This window comes from Plecotus auritus (assembly GCF_963455305.1).
Source record: "Plecotus auritus genome assembly, chromosome: 9".
NCBI classification, from domain to species: Eukaryota; Metazoa; Chordata; class Mammalia; order Chiroptera; family Vespertilionidae; genus Plecotus; species Plecotus auritus.
This window is the reverse complement of record NC_137783.1, coordinates 117,701,421-117,714,276: the sequence shown is the minus strand read 5'-3', so window position 1 is coordinate 117,714,276 and position 12,856 is coordinate 117,701,421. Positions and strand designations below refer to the sequence as shown.

The 12,856-nt window shown below is 38.6% G+C and overlaps 1 protein-coding gene across 8 annotated transcripts in view; it reads left to right on the top strand.

Moving 5' to 3' along the window:
• SBF2 (SET binding factor 2) overlaps positions 1 to 12,856 on the top strand; it is a 399,474-nt gene that overhangs the window by 158,932 nt on the left and 227,686 nt on the right. For all 8 annotated transcript variants that reach the window (XR_013958992.1, XM_080640377.1, XM_080640374.1 and 5 more), the window contains exon 3: positions 8,676 to 8,813. Coding sequence is in view for 7 of the 8 variants with exons in the window: in XM_080640377.1 (XP_080496503.1) it covers positions 8,676 to 8,813 (138 nt within the window). In the remaining variant the exon portion in view is untranslated. The remainder of the gene's footprint in view (positions 1 to 8,675; positions 8,814 to 12,856) is intronic.

The following is a 12,856-nucleotide window of genomic DNA, read 5'->3' as shown; positions in this document are numbered from 1 at the left end:
CAAGCACAGACACCTGTTTCCTGATTTTGAAACTGATTGAAACTCATTTTAGAAAAATATATTTAATTCAGGAAAGATATTTGTTGAGAGAAAGAAGATTTTGAAAGAAACTTCTGGGTTTTGTTGTAACCTGATAAAACTCCCAGTTCTACCAGGCTTATACCTTTCTGCTACCCAAGTAGCTTAAGCCAAGGCTAGTTACAAGTTAACACACATTTCCCTAGAATAACAGGTTTCATACTTTTGGGTCCCTCAACTTATTGATGATCCTCAAGGAGTTTTGTTCATGTAGTTTTTTTTGTTTTGTTTTTTTTTTGCAACAGTGTTTAAAATTCTTTTTTTTTAAAAATAAATCTTTATTCAGATATTACAATTGTTTCTCCTTTTCCCCCCCATAGCTCCCCTCCACCCATTTCCCACCCCACCTTCTGCCCTTACCTCCCCCCCACTGTCCTCATCCATAGGTGTATGATTTTTGTCCATTCTCTTCATGAACCCCCCCATACCATTCCCCCCTGAGAATTATCAGTCCACTCCCTTTCTATGCCCCTGATTCTATTATATTCACCACATTATTCTGTTCCTCAGGTTTTTAATTCACTTGATTTTTAGGTTCGCTTGTTGATAGATATGTATTTGTTGTTCATAATTTTTCTCTTTACTTTTTTCTTCTTCCTCTTCTTTAAGAATACCTTTCAGCATTTCATATAATACTGGTTTGGTGGTGATGAACTCCTTCAGCTTTTTCTTATCTGTGAAGCTCTTTATCTGCCCTTCAATTCTGAATGATAGCTTTGCTGGGTAGAGTAATCTTGGTTGTAGGTTCTTGCTATTCATCACATTGAAAATTTCTTGCCACTCCCGTCTGGCCTGCATAGTTTCTGTTGAGAAGTCAGCTGACAGTCGTATGGGTGCTCCCTTGTAGGTAATTAACTGTTTTTCTCTTGCTGCTTTTAATATTCTCTCTTTGTCTTTTGCTCTTGGCATTTTAATTATGATGTGTCTTGGTGTGGTCCTCTTTGGATTCCTTTTGTTTGGGGTTCTGTGGGCTTCCTGGACTTGTAAGTCTATTTCTTTCACCAGGTGGGGGAAGTTTTCTGTCATTATTTCTTCAAATAGGTTTTCAGTATCTTGCTCTCTCTCTTCTTCTGGCACCCCCATAATTCTGATGTTGGTACGCTTGAAGTTGTCCCAGAGTCTTCTTACATTATCTTCAACTTTTTGGATTTTTTTTTTTTTGCTTTTTGCTTTTTCGGTTGAGTGTTTTTTGCTTCTTTGTATTTCAATTCTTTGACTTGATTCTTGTGTTCCTCTATTCTGTTTTTGGGTCTCTGTATAATATTTTTTATTTCAGTCAGTGTATGTTTAATTTCTAGTTGGTCCTTTTTCATATCTTCGAGGGTCTCGTTATATTTATCGGCCTTTTCTAGGATATTCTTAAAAAGCCTTATAACCGTGGTTTTGAATTCTATATCCAGTCGTTTGTTTTCCTCCATTTCTTTCGTTTGTGATCTGATTCTTTGACCCCGCATTTTCACTGCTTCCCTGAGTTGGTACGGTAGATATTTGTGCTAGGTTTCCAATATGGCCTAGTGGGTCTGCCTCCCCAGTTAACCTGAGGTGGATACTCTTGGTGCACCCCTTTGTGGACTGTGTGTACAGCCTTGTTGTAATTAAGTCTTGATTGTTGTTGGTATCACTGGGAAGAATTGACCTCCGGGTCAGTTGGCTGTAAGGATCAGCTGTGTCTATGCTGGGAGAAGTTCGGTACTGGAGACAGCCTTATAGGATTAGACTTGCCAAATTGCAATAGCCTCTGTGCTCAGCTTGGATGGGGTGGAGTCTCAGTCTTGGCTTCCTGTCAGCCTTGCCCTTGCGCGCATGTGCGCTTTCAGTCCTCCGCCTTCCCCGGCTCCCGAGTCTCCGCCCGAGAGTCCAGACTCCCCCCACAAGAGCGTGGGTCCCCAGGGGCTCGCCTGGAACTGGGGTTCACTGCAGTCAGAACTGGGGCTCAGTGCAGTCAGGATCCTCTGACTCCCTTCCACTAGGGAAAGCCTGTGGCAACCTCTGCAGCCTTTGTGCTCACTGGTACGCGCGCGCGTGCGCACTTTTAGTCCTCCGCCTTCCCCGGCTCCCGAGTCTCCGCCCGAGAGTCCAGACTCCCCCCACAAGAGCGTGGGTCCCCAGGGGCTCGCCTGGAACTGGGGTTCACTGCAGTCAGAACTGGGGCTCAGTGCAGTCAGGATCCTCTGACTCCCTTCCAGTAGGGAAAGCCTGTGGCAACCTCTGCAGCCTTTGTGTGCACTGGCCCGCGCGCGCCTTCAGACTTCTGCCTTTCCCAGCTCGAGTCTCCGCCTGAGAGTCCAGACTCCCCCCGTAAGAGCGTGGGTCCCCAGGGGTTCGCCTGGAACTGGGGTTCAGTGCAGTCAGAACTGAGGTTCAGTGTGGTCGGAGGCTTCCTTCCCCCTTCCGCCAGAGAAAGTCAGCCAGGCTCTCAGCCGCCCTTCCTCTCTGCGCGCACAAAGACCCTTTGCCGTACCTCCAATTCTCTGTGAGCTTTTCTCCTTCCTTCTAGTTGTAGAATTTTCACTCAGCCAGCTTTCCTGTGGTTCTGGATGGTGTCCGTTCTGTCTTTTAGTTGTAGTTTTGAAATTGTTGTGCGAGGCAGCAGTTTAGGTGTTTACCTATGCCGCCATCTTGGTTTCTCCCCTTGTTCATGTAGTTTTATCTATTCGTTTATGTATTAGAAATACAACTAGAAAAATGTAAAGCAATTTATTTATTCATTTAAAAATAACAATAAACCAGTGCACATTAATAGCATATTTTTATGAAAAACACTATAATTTTCAAAACAAAAAAGAGGGAAAAGAGTGCTAGTGTTTTATATTTTTGTAAATATCATTAATACTGGCTTACTAAAAGACAGCTGGCTTCTTATACCTGCTTCTGTTTTCAAGCTCTTGCCAAATTTTGTTTTGGTTAAAGTATATGAAGAAAATCAGGTCTCACAAATATGTACTTGGAAAGAGAGGAGTATTATTTTAATAACCTTTTCAGATAATTATAGGACTCTTATTTGAATACCACACCAAAATTTAATAAATCGTCACTTCTTAAAGGTTAGTTGCAGTGTGGAATCTGTAAACACATCAGTAAACTTTTTATACTTTGTTACATTAAAATCTATTGGTCTAGTAGAATTTTTCATTCTGCAGAGAAGTTGTGAATATAATTAACATCTCTCTCCAAATGTAGGAAATCATCCAATTTTCACCTTTTGGATGTCTTTCTAGATTGAGTAAACGAGGCAATGAAAGGAGAGACAGGTTTTGGAAAAATTTCATATAGAATGAGAAAGTTTTATAGATATGATGATAGAAACAGAGATTGGAACCATAGTAATCTAACATTTACTTCATTGAATTATATGCCAGAGGCTATTCTGACTGAGCACTTCGCATATGTAAATTTATGTAAGCTTTCCAAGATTAGTAGCAGGTAAGTACTAATATTCTACCTTTTATAAATGAGGAAACTGAGGCACTGAGAGATTAAATAAATTGTGCCGGATTATACAGTTATTAAGCAGAGTATCAGAAGATAATATGGCATAGAATGCTGCTATATTGTGAGCTCATTACTGTTGCTGTTTTATCTCTTAAACAATACTGCTAATCATGATATCTTTTCTTCTTCAAGATATCTTTGTAAAAAAGGTTTTGCTTAGAGCAGTTTGAGATTCACAGCAAAACTGAACAGAAAGTACGTAGAATTCCCATACACTTCCTACTCCCACACAGCTTGCCACACTGTCAATATTCCCCACACAGAGGTATATTTGTTACAGTCTATGGGTGAATCTACATGGATTTGATACATCATTATCACCAAAGTCCATAGTTTATATTAGAATTCACTCTTGTGTTGTATCCACTGTTACAGAATCGTACAGAATAGTTTCACTGCCTTAAAAGTCCTGTGTTCTATCTATTCTCTACCACCCCCTCCCACAGGCAACTACTAATATTTCTACTATTTCCATAGTTTTGCATTTTCCATGATGTCATATAGTTGAAATCATACCATATACAGCCTTTTTAAATTGGTGTCTTTCACTTAGTAATATGCATTTAAGGTTTCTCCATGCCTTCTTGTGGCTTGATAGTTTACTTCTTTTTAATGTTGAATAATATTTGTGTGGATGTGCCACAGTTTATTTTTCCATTTCCTGTTGCTTCACATCCTTGACAATTTAGTATTGTTAGTGTTTTGAATTTCAGCCATTACCATAGGTGTGTAATAGTATTTTGTTTTTATTTACAATTTCTTTTTTTTTTTTTAATATATTTTATTGATTTTTCACAGAGAGGAAGGGAGAGGGACAGAGAGTTAGAAACATCGATGAGAGAGAAACATCGATCAGCTGCCTCCTGCACACCCCCCACTGGGGATGTGCCCGCAACCAAGGTACATGCCCTTGACCGGAATCGAACCTGGGACCCTTCAGTCCGCAGGCCGACGCTCTATCCACTGAGCCAAACCGGTTAGGGCTATTTACAATTTCTTAATGACTTATGATGTTGGACATCTTTTCATATGCTTATTGCCTTCTATAAATCTTTGCTGAGGTGTCTGTTCAGAGTTTTTACCCTTTTCTAAAATTGGGTTGTTCATTTTCTTATTATTGAGTTTTAAGAATTCTTTGTCTATTTTAAATTATTGTACATTATCAGATATGTCTATTGCAAATATTTTCTCCCAGTCCTTGGTTTGTCTTGTTTTTTTGACAGTTTCTTTCACAGAGCATAAGTTTGTAATTTTAATGAAGTCTAGCTTATCAATGATAATTTCATCGTTCATGCTTTTGGTGTCATATCTAAAAAGTAATTTGAACAGTCATATAGATTTTCTCCCATGTCATCTGCTGGGAGTTTTATAGTTTTGCATTTTACATTTTGGTGATACACTTTGAGTTAATTTTTGTGAAGGGTGTAAAGTCTGTATCTAGATTTATTTTCTTGTATATAAATTATCTAGTTGGTCCAGTACTGTTTGTTGAAAAGATTGCTTATCTTTTCTCTACTGCATTGTCTTTGCTTCTTTATCAGGTTTGGTTGATTGTATTTGTATGGTTTGTTTCTGGGCTCTCCATTCTGTGTGATTGATTTATTTCTCTCTCTCTCTTTTTTTTTTTTCAATACCACACAGCCTTACTTATTATAGCTTTATGGTAAGTTTTGAAGTTGGATAGTGCCATTCTTCTGACTTTGTTCTCTTTCAGGATTGTGTTGGCCATTCTGGGTCTTTTGCCTCTCCCTGTAAGCTTTAAAATCAGGTTGTCAGTACCCATAAAATGACTTCCTAGGATTTTGTTTTGAGATTGTATTTGACAATATTGTGTTCCTATCCATGAACATGGAATGTTTCTAATTAGTTCTTTTTTATTTTCATCAAAGTTTTGTAGTTTTCCTCATATAGATTTTTTATTTATTTTGTTAGATTTATATTTTATTTCTTGAGGTGCTAATATATTTCATTTTATTTTAGGGGGTGCTAATATAAATGGTATTGCATTTTTTAAAATATATTTTTATTGATTTTAGAGAGGAAGGGAGCAGGGGAAGGGGGGGAGAGAGAGAGAAACATCAATGATGAGAGAGAATCATTGATTGGCTGCCTCGTGCACGCCCCATGCTGGGGATCGAGCCTGCAACTGAGACATGTGCCTTTGACTGGAATCAAACCTGGGAACATTTAGTCCGTAGGCTGACGCTCTATCCACTGAGCCAAGCCAGCCAGGACGCATTTTTAATTTCAAATAACACTTGTTCATTGTTGGGTATGTAGGAATGCAGTTGACTTTCGTATATTAACCTTGTGAACTGGAACCTTGCTATAAATGCTTATTACTTCCATGTCAGTTACTTTTTCTTGACCTTTTCAGATTTTATACATATACAATCATGTCATCTGAGAACAAAGATAGTTACATTTCCTTCTTTCCAATCTGTACATTAAAGTTAAGAAACTTCCCTGTATTCTTAGTGTGCTGAGAGTTTCTGTCATTAATAGGTGTTGAATTTTTTAAATGCTTTTTCCACATCTATTGAAGTGATCATGTGCTTGGAGGGGGTTATCGTCTTAATGTGAATAGTTGTTTTTTATTTATTTAAATACTAGAGGCCAGTGCACGAAATTCGTGCACGAGGATGGGGTGTCCCTCAGCCTGGCCTGCAACCTCTCCAATCTGGGACATCCCTCTCACAATCCAGGACCACTGGCTCCTAACCGCTCACCTGCCTGCCTGCTTGATTGCCCCTAACCGCTTCTGCCTGCCAGCCTGATCGTCCCCTAACTGCTCCCCTGCCGGCCTGATTGCCCCCAACTGCCCTCCCCTGTTGGCCCGATCGTTCCCAACTGCCCTCCCCTGCCAGCCTGATCGCTCCCAACTGCCCTCCCCTGCCAACCTGATGGCTCCCAACTGCCCTCCCCTGCAGGCCTGGTCCCCCCTAACTGCCCTCCCCTGCCTGCTAGGTCCCTCCCAACTGCCCTCCCCTGCAGGCCTGGCCACCCCCAACTGCCCTCCACTGCCGGCCTGATCTCGCCCCCAACTGCCTTCCCCTGCTGGCCTGTTTGCCCCCAACTGCCCTCCCCTGCCGGCCTGATCGCCCACAATTGCCCTCCCGTGCTGGCTATTTTGTGGCGACATGAGGGCGGCCATCTTGTGGCGGTGTTGCATGAGGGCATGACACCACCTAGGCTTTTATATTTTTATTGATTCCATAGAGAAAGGGAGAGGGAGAGAGAGAGACAGAATCATCAATGATGAGAGAGAATCATTGATCAGCCACCTCCTTCATGCCCACACTGGGGACTGAGCCTACAACCCAGGCATGTGCCCTGACCTGGAAGACCTCCTGGTTCATAGGTCAATGGTCAAGCTAGGTTGAGCCACACTGGCCAGGCTAGTTGGTTTTTAAATGTTGAACCACCTTGCATACCTAGAATAAATCCTACTTGGTTGTGGTATGTAATTTTTTCATAGAGTGTTGGATTTGACTTGCAAGTATTTTGAAGATTTTTTGCATCTATGTTCATGAGAAATATTGGTCTGTTTTTTTCTTGTAATTTGTTTTCCTGGTTTTTGTATTTAGGGTAATGCTGGATTCATAGAATGAGTTAGAAAGGTATTTCCCTTGCTTCTATCTTTTGGAAGAGTTTGTATAGAGTGGTCTAATTTCTTCCTCAGATATTTGGTAGAATTATCAGTAAACCCATTTGGACCTGATACTTTGTCTTAGATGGTTATTAATTATTGAATCAATTTCTTGAATAGATATTGCCTTATTCACATTATCTATTTCTTCTTTTGTAAATTTTATCAGATTATGTCTTTCATCTAGGTCATTGGTTGGCAAACTCATTAGTCAACAGAGCCAAATATCAACAGTACATGGATTGAAATTTCTTTTGAGAGCCACATTTTTTAAACTTCTTCTAATGCCACTTCTTCAAAATAGACTTGCCCAGGCCATGGTATTTTGTGGCAGAGCCACACTCAAGGGGCCAAAGAGCCGCATGTGGCTCGCGAGCCACAGTTTGCCGACCACTGATCTAGGTTATCAAATTTTTAGGCATGAGGTTATGCATAATATTCCTTTACTATTTTTTAAAAATATTCATGGGATCAGTTCTGATAGTAGTAATTTGCATCTATTCTTTTTCTTAGCTTGGCTAATGTTTGGTCAATTTTATTGATCTTTTCAAAGAACCAGCTATAGGTTTTATTGATTTTTCTATTTTAAATTTCTGTTGTTTATTTAATTAATTCTGCTCTAGTTTAAAAAAATTTTTTTGGCTTACTTTGGATTTAATTTGCTCTTTTTTCTAGTTTCCTAAGATATAATATTAGATTATTGATTTTAGATCAGTTTTCTTTTTTAATATATATATTCAATGCTATAAATTTCCCTCTAAGCACTGCTTTTGCTGAAGCCCACAAATGTTGATAAGTTGTATTTTTATTTTCATTTAGTTCAAAATATTTTAAAATTTCTTCTGAGATTTTGCTTTTATCCATGTGTTATTTAGGAGTGTGTTGTTTAATCTCCAAGTATTTTTCAGCTATCTTTCTGTTACTGATTTCTAATTTACTTCTACTGTGGTCTGAGAGTGTACATTGTATAATTTCTATTCTTTTTAATATGTTAAAGGGTATTTTATAGCCCAAAATGTGGTTTGTCTTGATGAACAAGATATCTCTTTTATTGTACTGAATTGAAGTCGCTTAGGTTAATGAAGACATTTAAAAATAATTCTGTTTTCCATCAGTGACAGAGACTTGGCACTTTATCTTCAACTTACTTTGTGATCTGTTCCAATGGGGGAAAGTCTCTCATTTTGGTGCTATGTTCCTATGTGTGCCAACCTAGGTCTGAGTAGCATCTGTGGAATATCTAGGCTGTTCTCAAAAAATGTAATTGCACATTAGTGAAAGTATTTTACATAATGAATCTGTACATTTTTAAATTTTTATATTGGTTGAGGTATTGTCACAGCAGCTGGAAATTTTTCAAAATTTGGGGACATTTAACATTTCTCAGAGATCTGTAAATAATAAATTTTCATTATAATACTTTTAAAATGTGACAATGTTTTTCTATCCCATTTAGTTTTGTCAGCCCAGTGGGTGGCAGCTGTCCAGAGAGAGGAAGCAGCCAACGTTTTTTGTGGTGGTCCTGACAGATATTGACTCAGATCGACATTACTGCTCGTGCCTAACCTTCTACGAGGCAGAGATCAATCTTCAGGTATGACAACTTTTCTAGCCAAAGTATAGTCAAAAGGACTACATATCGGATTTTGTTTATGCCATATTTGTTAAAACTGCCAACTTGAGTTCTTTGGGCTACTTTAAAAAGAATGCATTACTATACTGTTGAAAGCAACAACAACAATTACATCTAAGTTTAATTGTTCTCTTTTAAAATAAAAGATTATCATCTGAATGCTTCTAAGAAAAGCATATGTGTGAATTTAAGTTTTGTATCCTCTCATGGTGAACTTGCCATTTTCCTTATCAGTCCTTCTCCTAAGGGGATCTTTCACAGAATATATATAGAGTGTTTAATCAGAATATCTATAGATTACTTATCACAATTCTTGATATTATTTTTGAAGAACCTAAGTAAATATACCTCATTATGATTAGTGGTGGTAGTAGCAAGTAGCAAGATGGTGGAACTGAAATTTATAAGCTACAACTATAGAAATTGAAAATCCTTGATTTTTCAGTGTATTAATTGGGGTTCTTAGTTTCAGGCAACTGGATATATATTCTCTATGCAAGAAAGGATTTATGACAACGTATTGGGCAGCTTATGTAATTTCATGGCTGAAGAGTAAACAAGAAATGAATTCTGGGTACTAGGAACTGCCTACCTTGGGACTGTTGTAGTAGAAACCACATTTTCCCTACCTTATACCATTTGGCACTTATGATGTTGGGCATTAGGCAATATAATTTTCATAATAGGTGCCCTGAAAAACCCATGTGCAGCATGTTCTCAAATTGTTGATTTCTTCTTTAAGTCTCATATGGGTTGATTCCTTGAGAAAGTCAGATTGCATGCAAATCCCACTCCTCTGAAAAGGAATAAAGAAAATATTTTTCTTATGGTTATTTGTTTTGCTTTTAAGGCTCTGTAATACAAGAAAGAGTTTGTAATTATAAAAGAATTTGGAGGATATTGAGAGAGTAAATTTGCATTTTTGCTGTACTGTCTACTATATACAAATGAATGAGTATTACCACCAGGGATAAAGGTTGGCTTTCTTTCTGAAATGGCCTCACAAAGGAGCATTTGTTGTTTTGGTTACTTTAATTAAATTCCAAGATATGAATTTTCTAGATGTAGAAATCTGATTTCTACAAGGGGAGACAAATCACTTTTCATGATGCAGAGTTACATTATCCAAGTTGATTAGACTGATCTATTAAACCAGCATGCTAGTTTATTAATTTACAATGATAAGTTAAAAGGTTATATAGAACAAGCATCATCAACACATTCTCTTCTTGTCAGATCTTTGTGTGAAGCTGTATCAAAATCAGAAGCATTTTGATTGTGGAATCAAACTAAGGAATAGTTAATGTCAAATATTTAACAGCTGTCAGACTAACATAATCAGTTGTTTATATTTGAAATGAAGAATTCTATGGTCAATGAAGAAAGAAAAACTAGAAGTCTATGACTATAGTCATCTCTAGCCTGAATAATGTTTGGGTGGATGTTGCCAACAAATAACTAATCAAATTTCTATTTTGATCAATTCAGTCTAAATAAGAAAGAGTGTTCTCTAGTCAAGAGTCTCTTTTTCCTTTTTTAGGTGACCTTTCGTTTTTATCCATGTTGATCTTTAGAATTTAAGTCAGTGCTGAGAATGCAGCAGTTTCTTTTATTTTCATATTCTTGAGGAGTCTCTTTACAACTTTCTAGAATTGTGTAATGAAATTAGCTGTGATTATTTAAGTTCTCCCTCCTTTCTCCTTTAATATCAACCCTTCCTCCCCACCCCCCAATAAACTGCCAGAAAAGTAATACACTAGGAAGACAATGTAGGGAGGTTCTGGTCCAAGAGGGTGACATAGGAAGCTCCTGAACTCACTTCCTTCCATGGACACATTGAATCTACAGCTACACATGAAGCAATTCCCACCAAAAGAAATTCAGAAATTGCTGAGCAAGTCCTATACAAGCAGCGAGCAAGAAAATACCCACACTGAAATGATTAGAAAAGGCTAAGACAACGTCTCACCATAAACCCCAACCCTGGAACCATAAAAGACTCCAAATAGCCAAAGTAATCTTGAGAAAGAATAATAAAGTTGAAATCATCAACTTTGTGATTTGAGCATATATTATAAAATTATAGTAATCAAGACAGTATGTATTGGTATAAAAACAGACACATAGGTCAGTGGAACAGAATATAGAGCCCAGAAATAAGCACATGCTTATATAGTCAATTAACCTGTAACAAAGGGACCAAGAATATAGAATGGTGAAAGGATAGTCCATTCAGTAGATGGTATTGGGAAAACTGGATAGCCACATGTAAAAGAACAAAACTGGATCCCTGTCTTACACTATATACAACAATAAGTTCAAATGGATTAAAGACTTGAATCTAAGACAAGAAACCAAATACCTGCTAAAAGAAAACTTGGGGGTAACGTTGATGAAGGTCTTTGCAATGAATTTTCACATTTGACACCCAAAGCAAATGTCAATAGAAGCAAAAATTAGTGGGACTATTATATGAAACTATAAAGCTTCTACACAGCAAAAGAAACCAACAAAATCAAAAGGAACCTACAGAATGGGAGCAACTATTTACAAATTATCAGATAAGGGGTTAATATCTAAAATACATGAGGAACTCATAGAACAATAACAAAAAAATCCAATTAAAAGTTGGCAAAGGCCTTGATAGACATTTTCCCAAAGAAGATACAAATGGCAACAGGTACATGAAAAGGTGTTCAATATTATCAGAGAACTGCAAATCAGGACTACAATGAGATATCATCTAATTCTTCTAGAATAGTTTTCATCAAAAAGACAAGAGGTAAGTATTGGTGAGGCTCTTGGTGAAAATGTAAATTGATGCAATCACTATGGAATACATTATGGAGGCTCCTCAAAAATTTCAAATAGAACCTCCTGATTCAGCAATCTCACTTCTGATTATATATCCAAAGGGAATGAAAACAGGATATCACAGAGATATGTGTTCCCATGTTCACTGCAGCATTATTTACAGTAGCCAAGACATGGAAACAACCTAAGTGTCTATCAACAGTTGAATGGATAATGATGTTACACACACACACGTACACACACGGGAATATTACTCAGCCACAAGAAAGAAGAAAATCCTGCTATTTATGACAACATGGATGGAACTTGAGGGCATTATATTAAGTGAAATAAACCAGACAGAGAAAGACAAGTTGTACATGGCATCATTTATTTGTAGACTCCTACGGGGAAAAAAGTCAAACTCATAGAAATAGAGAATAGAATGGTGGTCTCAGGGACTGAGGATTTGGGGAAATAGGGAGAGGTTGGTAAAGGGGTAGAAACTTTCAGCTATAAGAAAATTATGGTGAGGATCTGTAGTAAAATATGGTGACTCTAGTGATAACATGTATAATTGATGTTTACTAAGAGAGTACTTTATAAATGTTCTCATAACAAAAGGTAAATATGTGAGGTGATGGATGTGTTAGTTAACTAGGTGGGGGAAATCCTTTTCACAATGTATCTGTATATCAAATCACCAACTCTAAATACTTTACAATTTTCTCAATTATACCTTAACTAGAGGCCCAGTGCACGAAATTCGTGCATGGGGGTAGGATGGGGTGTGTGTCCTTCAGCCCAGCCTGCACCCTCTGCAATCTGGAACCCCTCGAGGGATGTCCGACTGCTTGTTTAGACCTGATCTCACAATCCAGGACTGCTGACTCCCAACTGCTCACCTGCCTGCCTGCCTGATTGCCCCTAATCACTTCTGCCTGCCAGCCTGACCATCCTCTAACCACTCCCCTGCCAGCCTGATCGATGCCTAACTGCTCCCCTACTGGCCCGATTGCCCCTAACTGCCCTCCCTTGCCAGCCTGATCATCCCTAAGTACCCTCCCCTGCCGGCCTGGTTGCCTCCAATTGCACTCCCCTGCTGGCCTGGTCGCCCCAACTGCCCTCCCCTGCTGGCCTGGTCACCCCTAACTGCCCTCCCCTCAGGCCTTGCCCCTCCCAACTGCCCTACCCTGCAGGCCTGGTTGCCT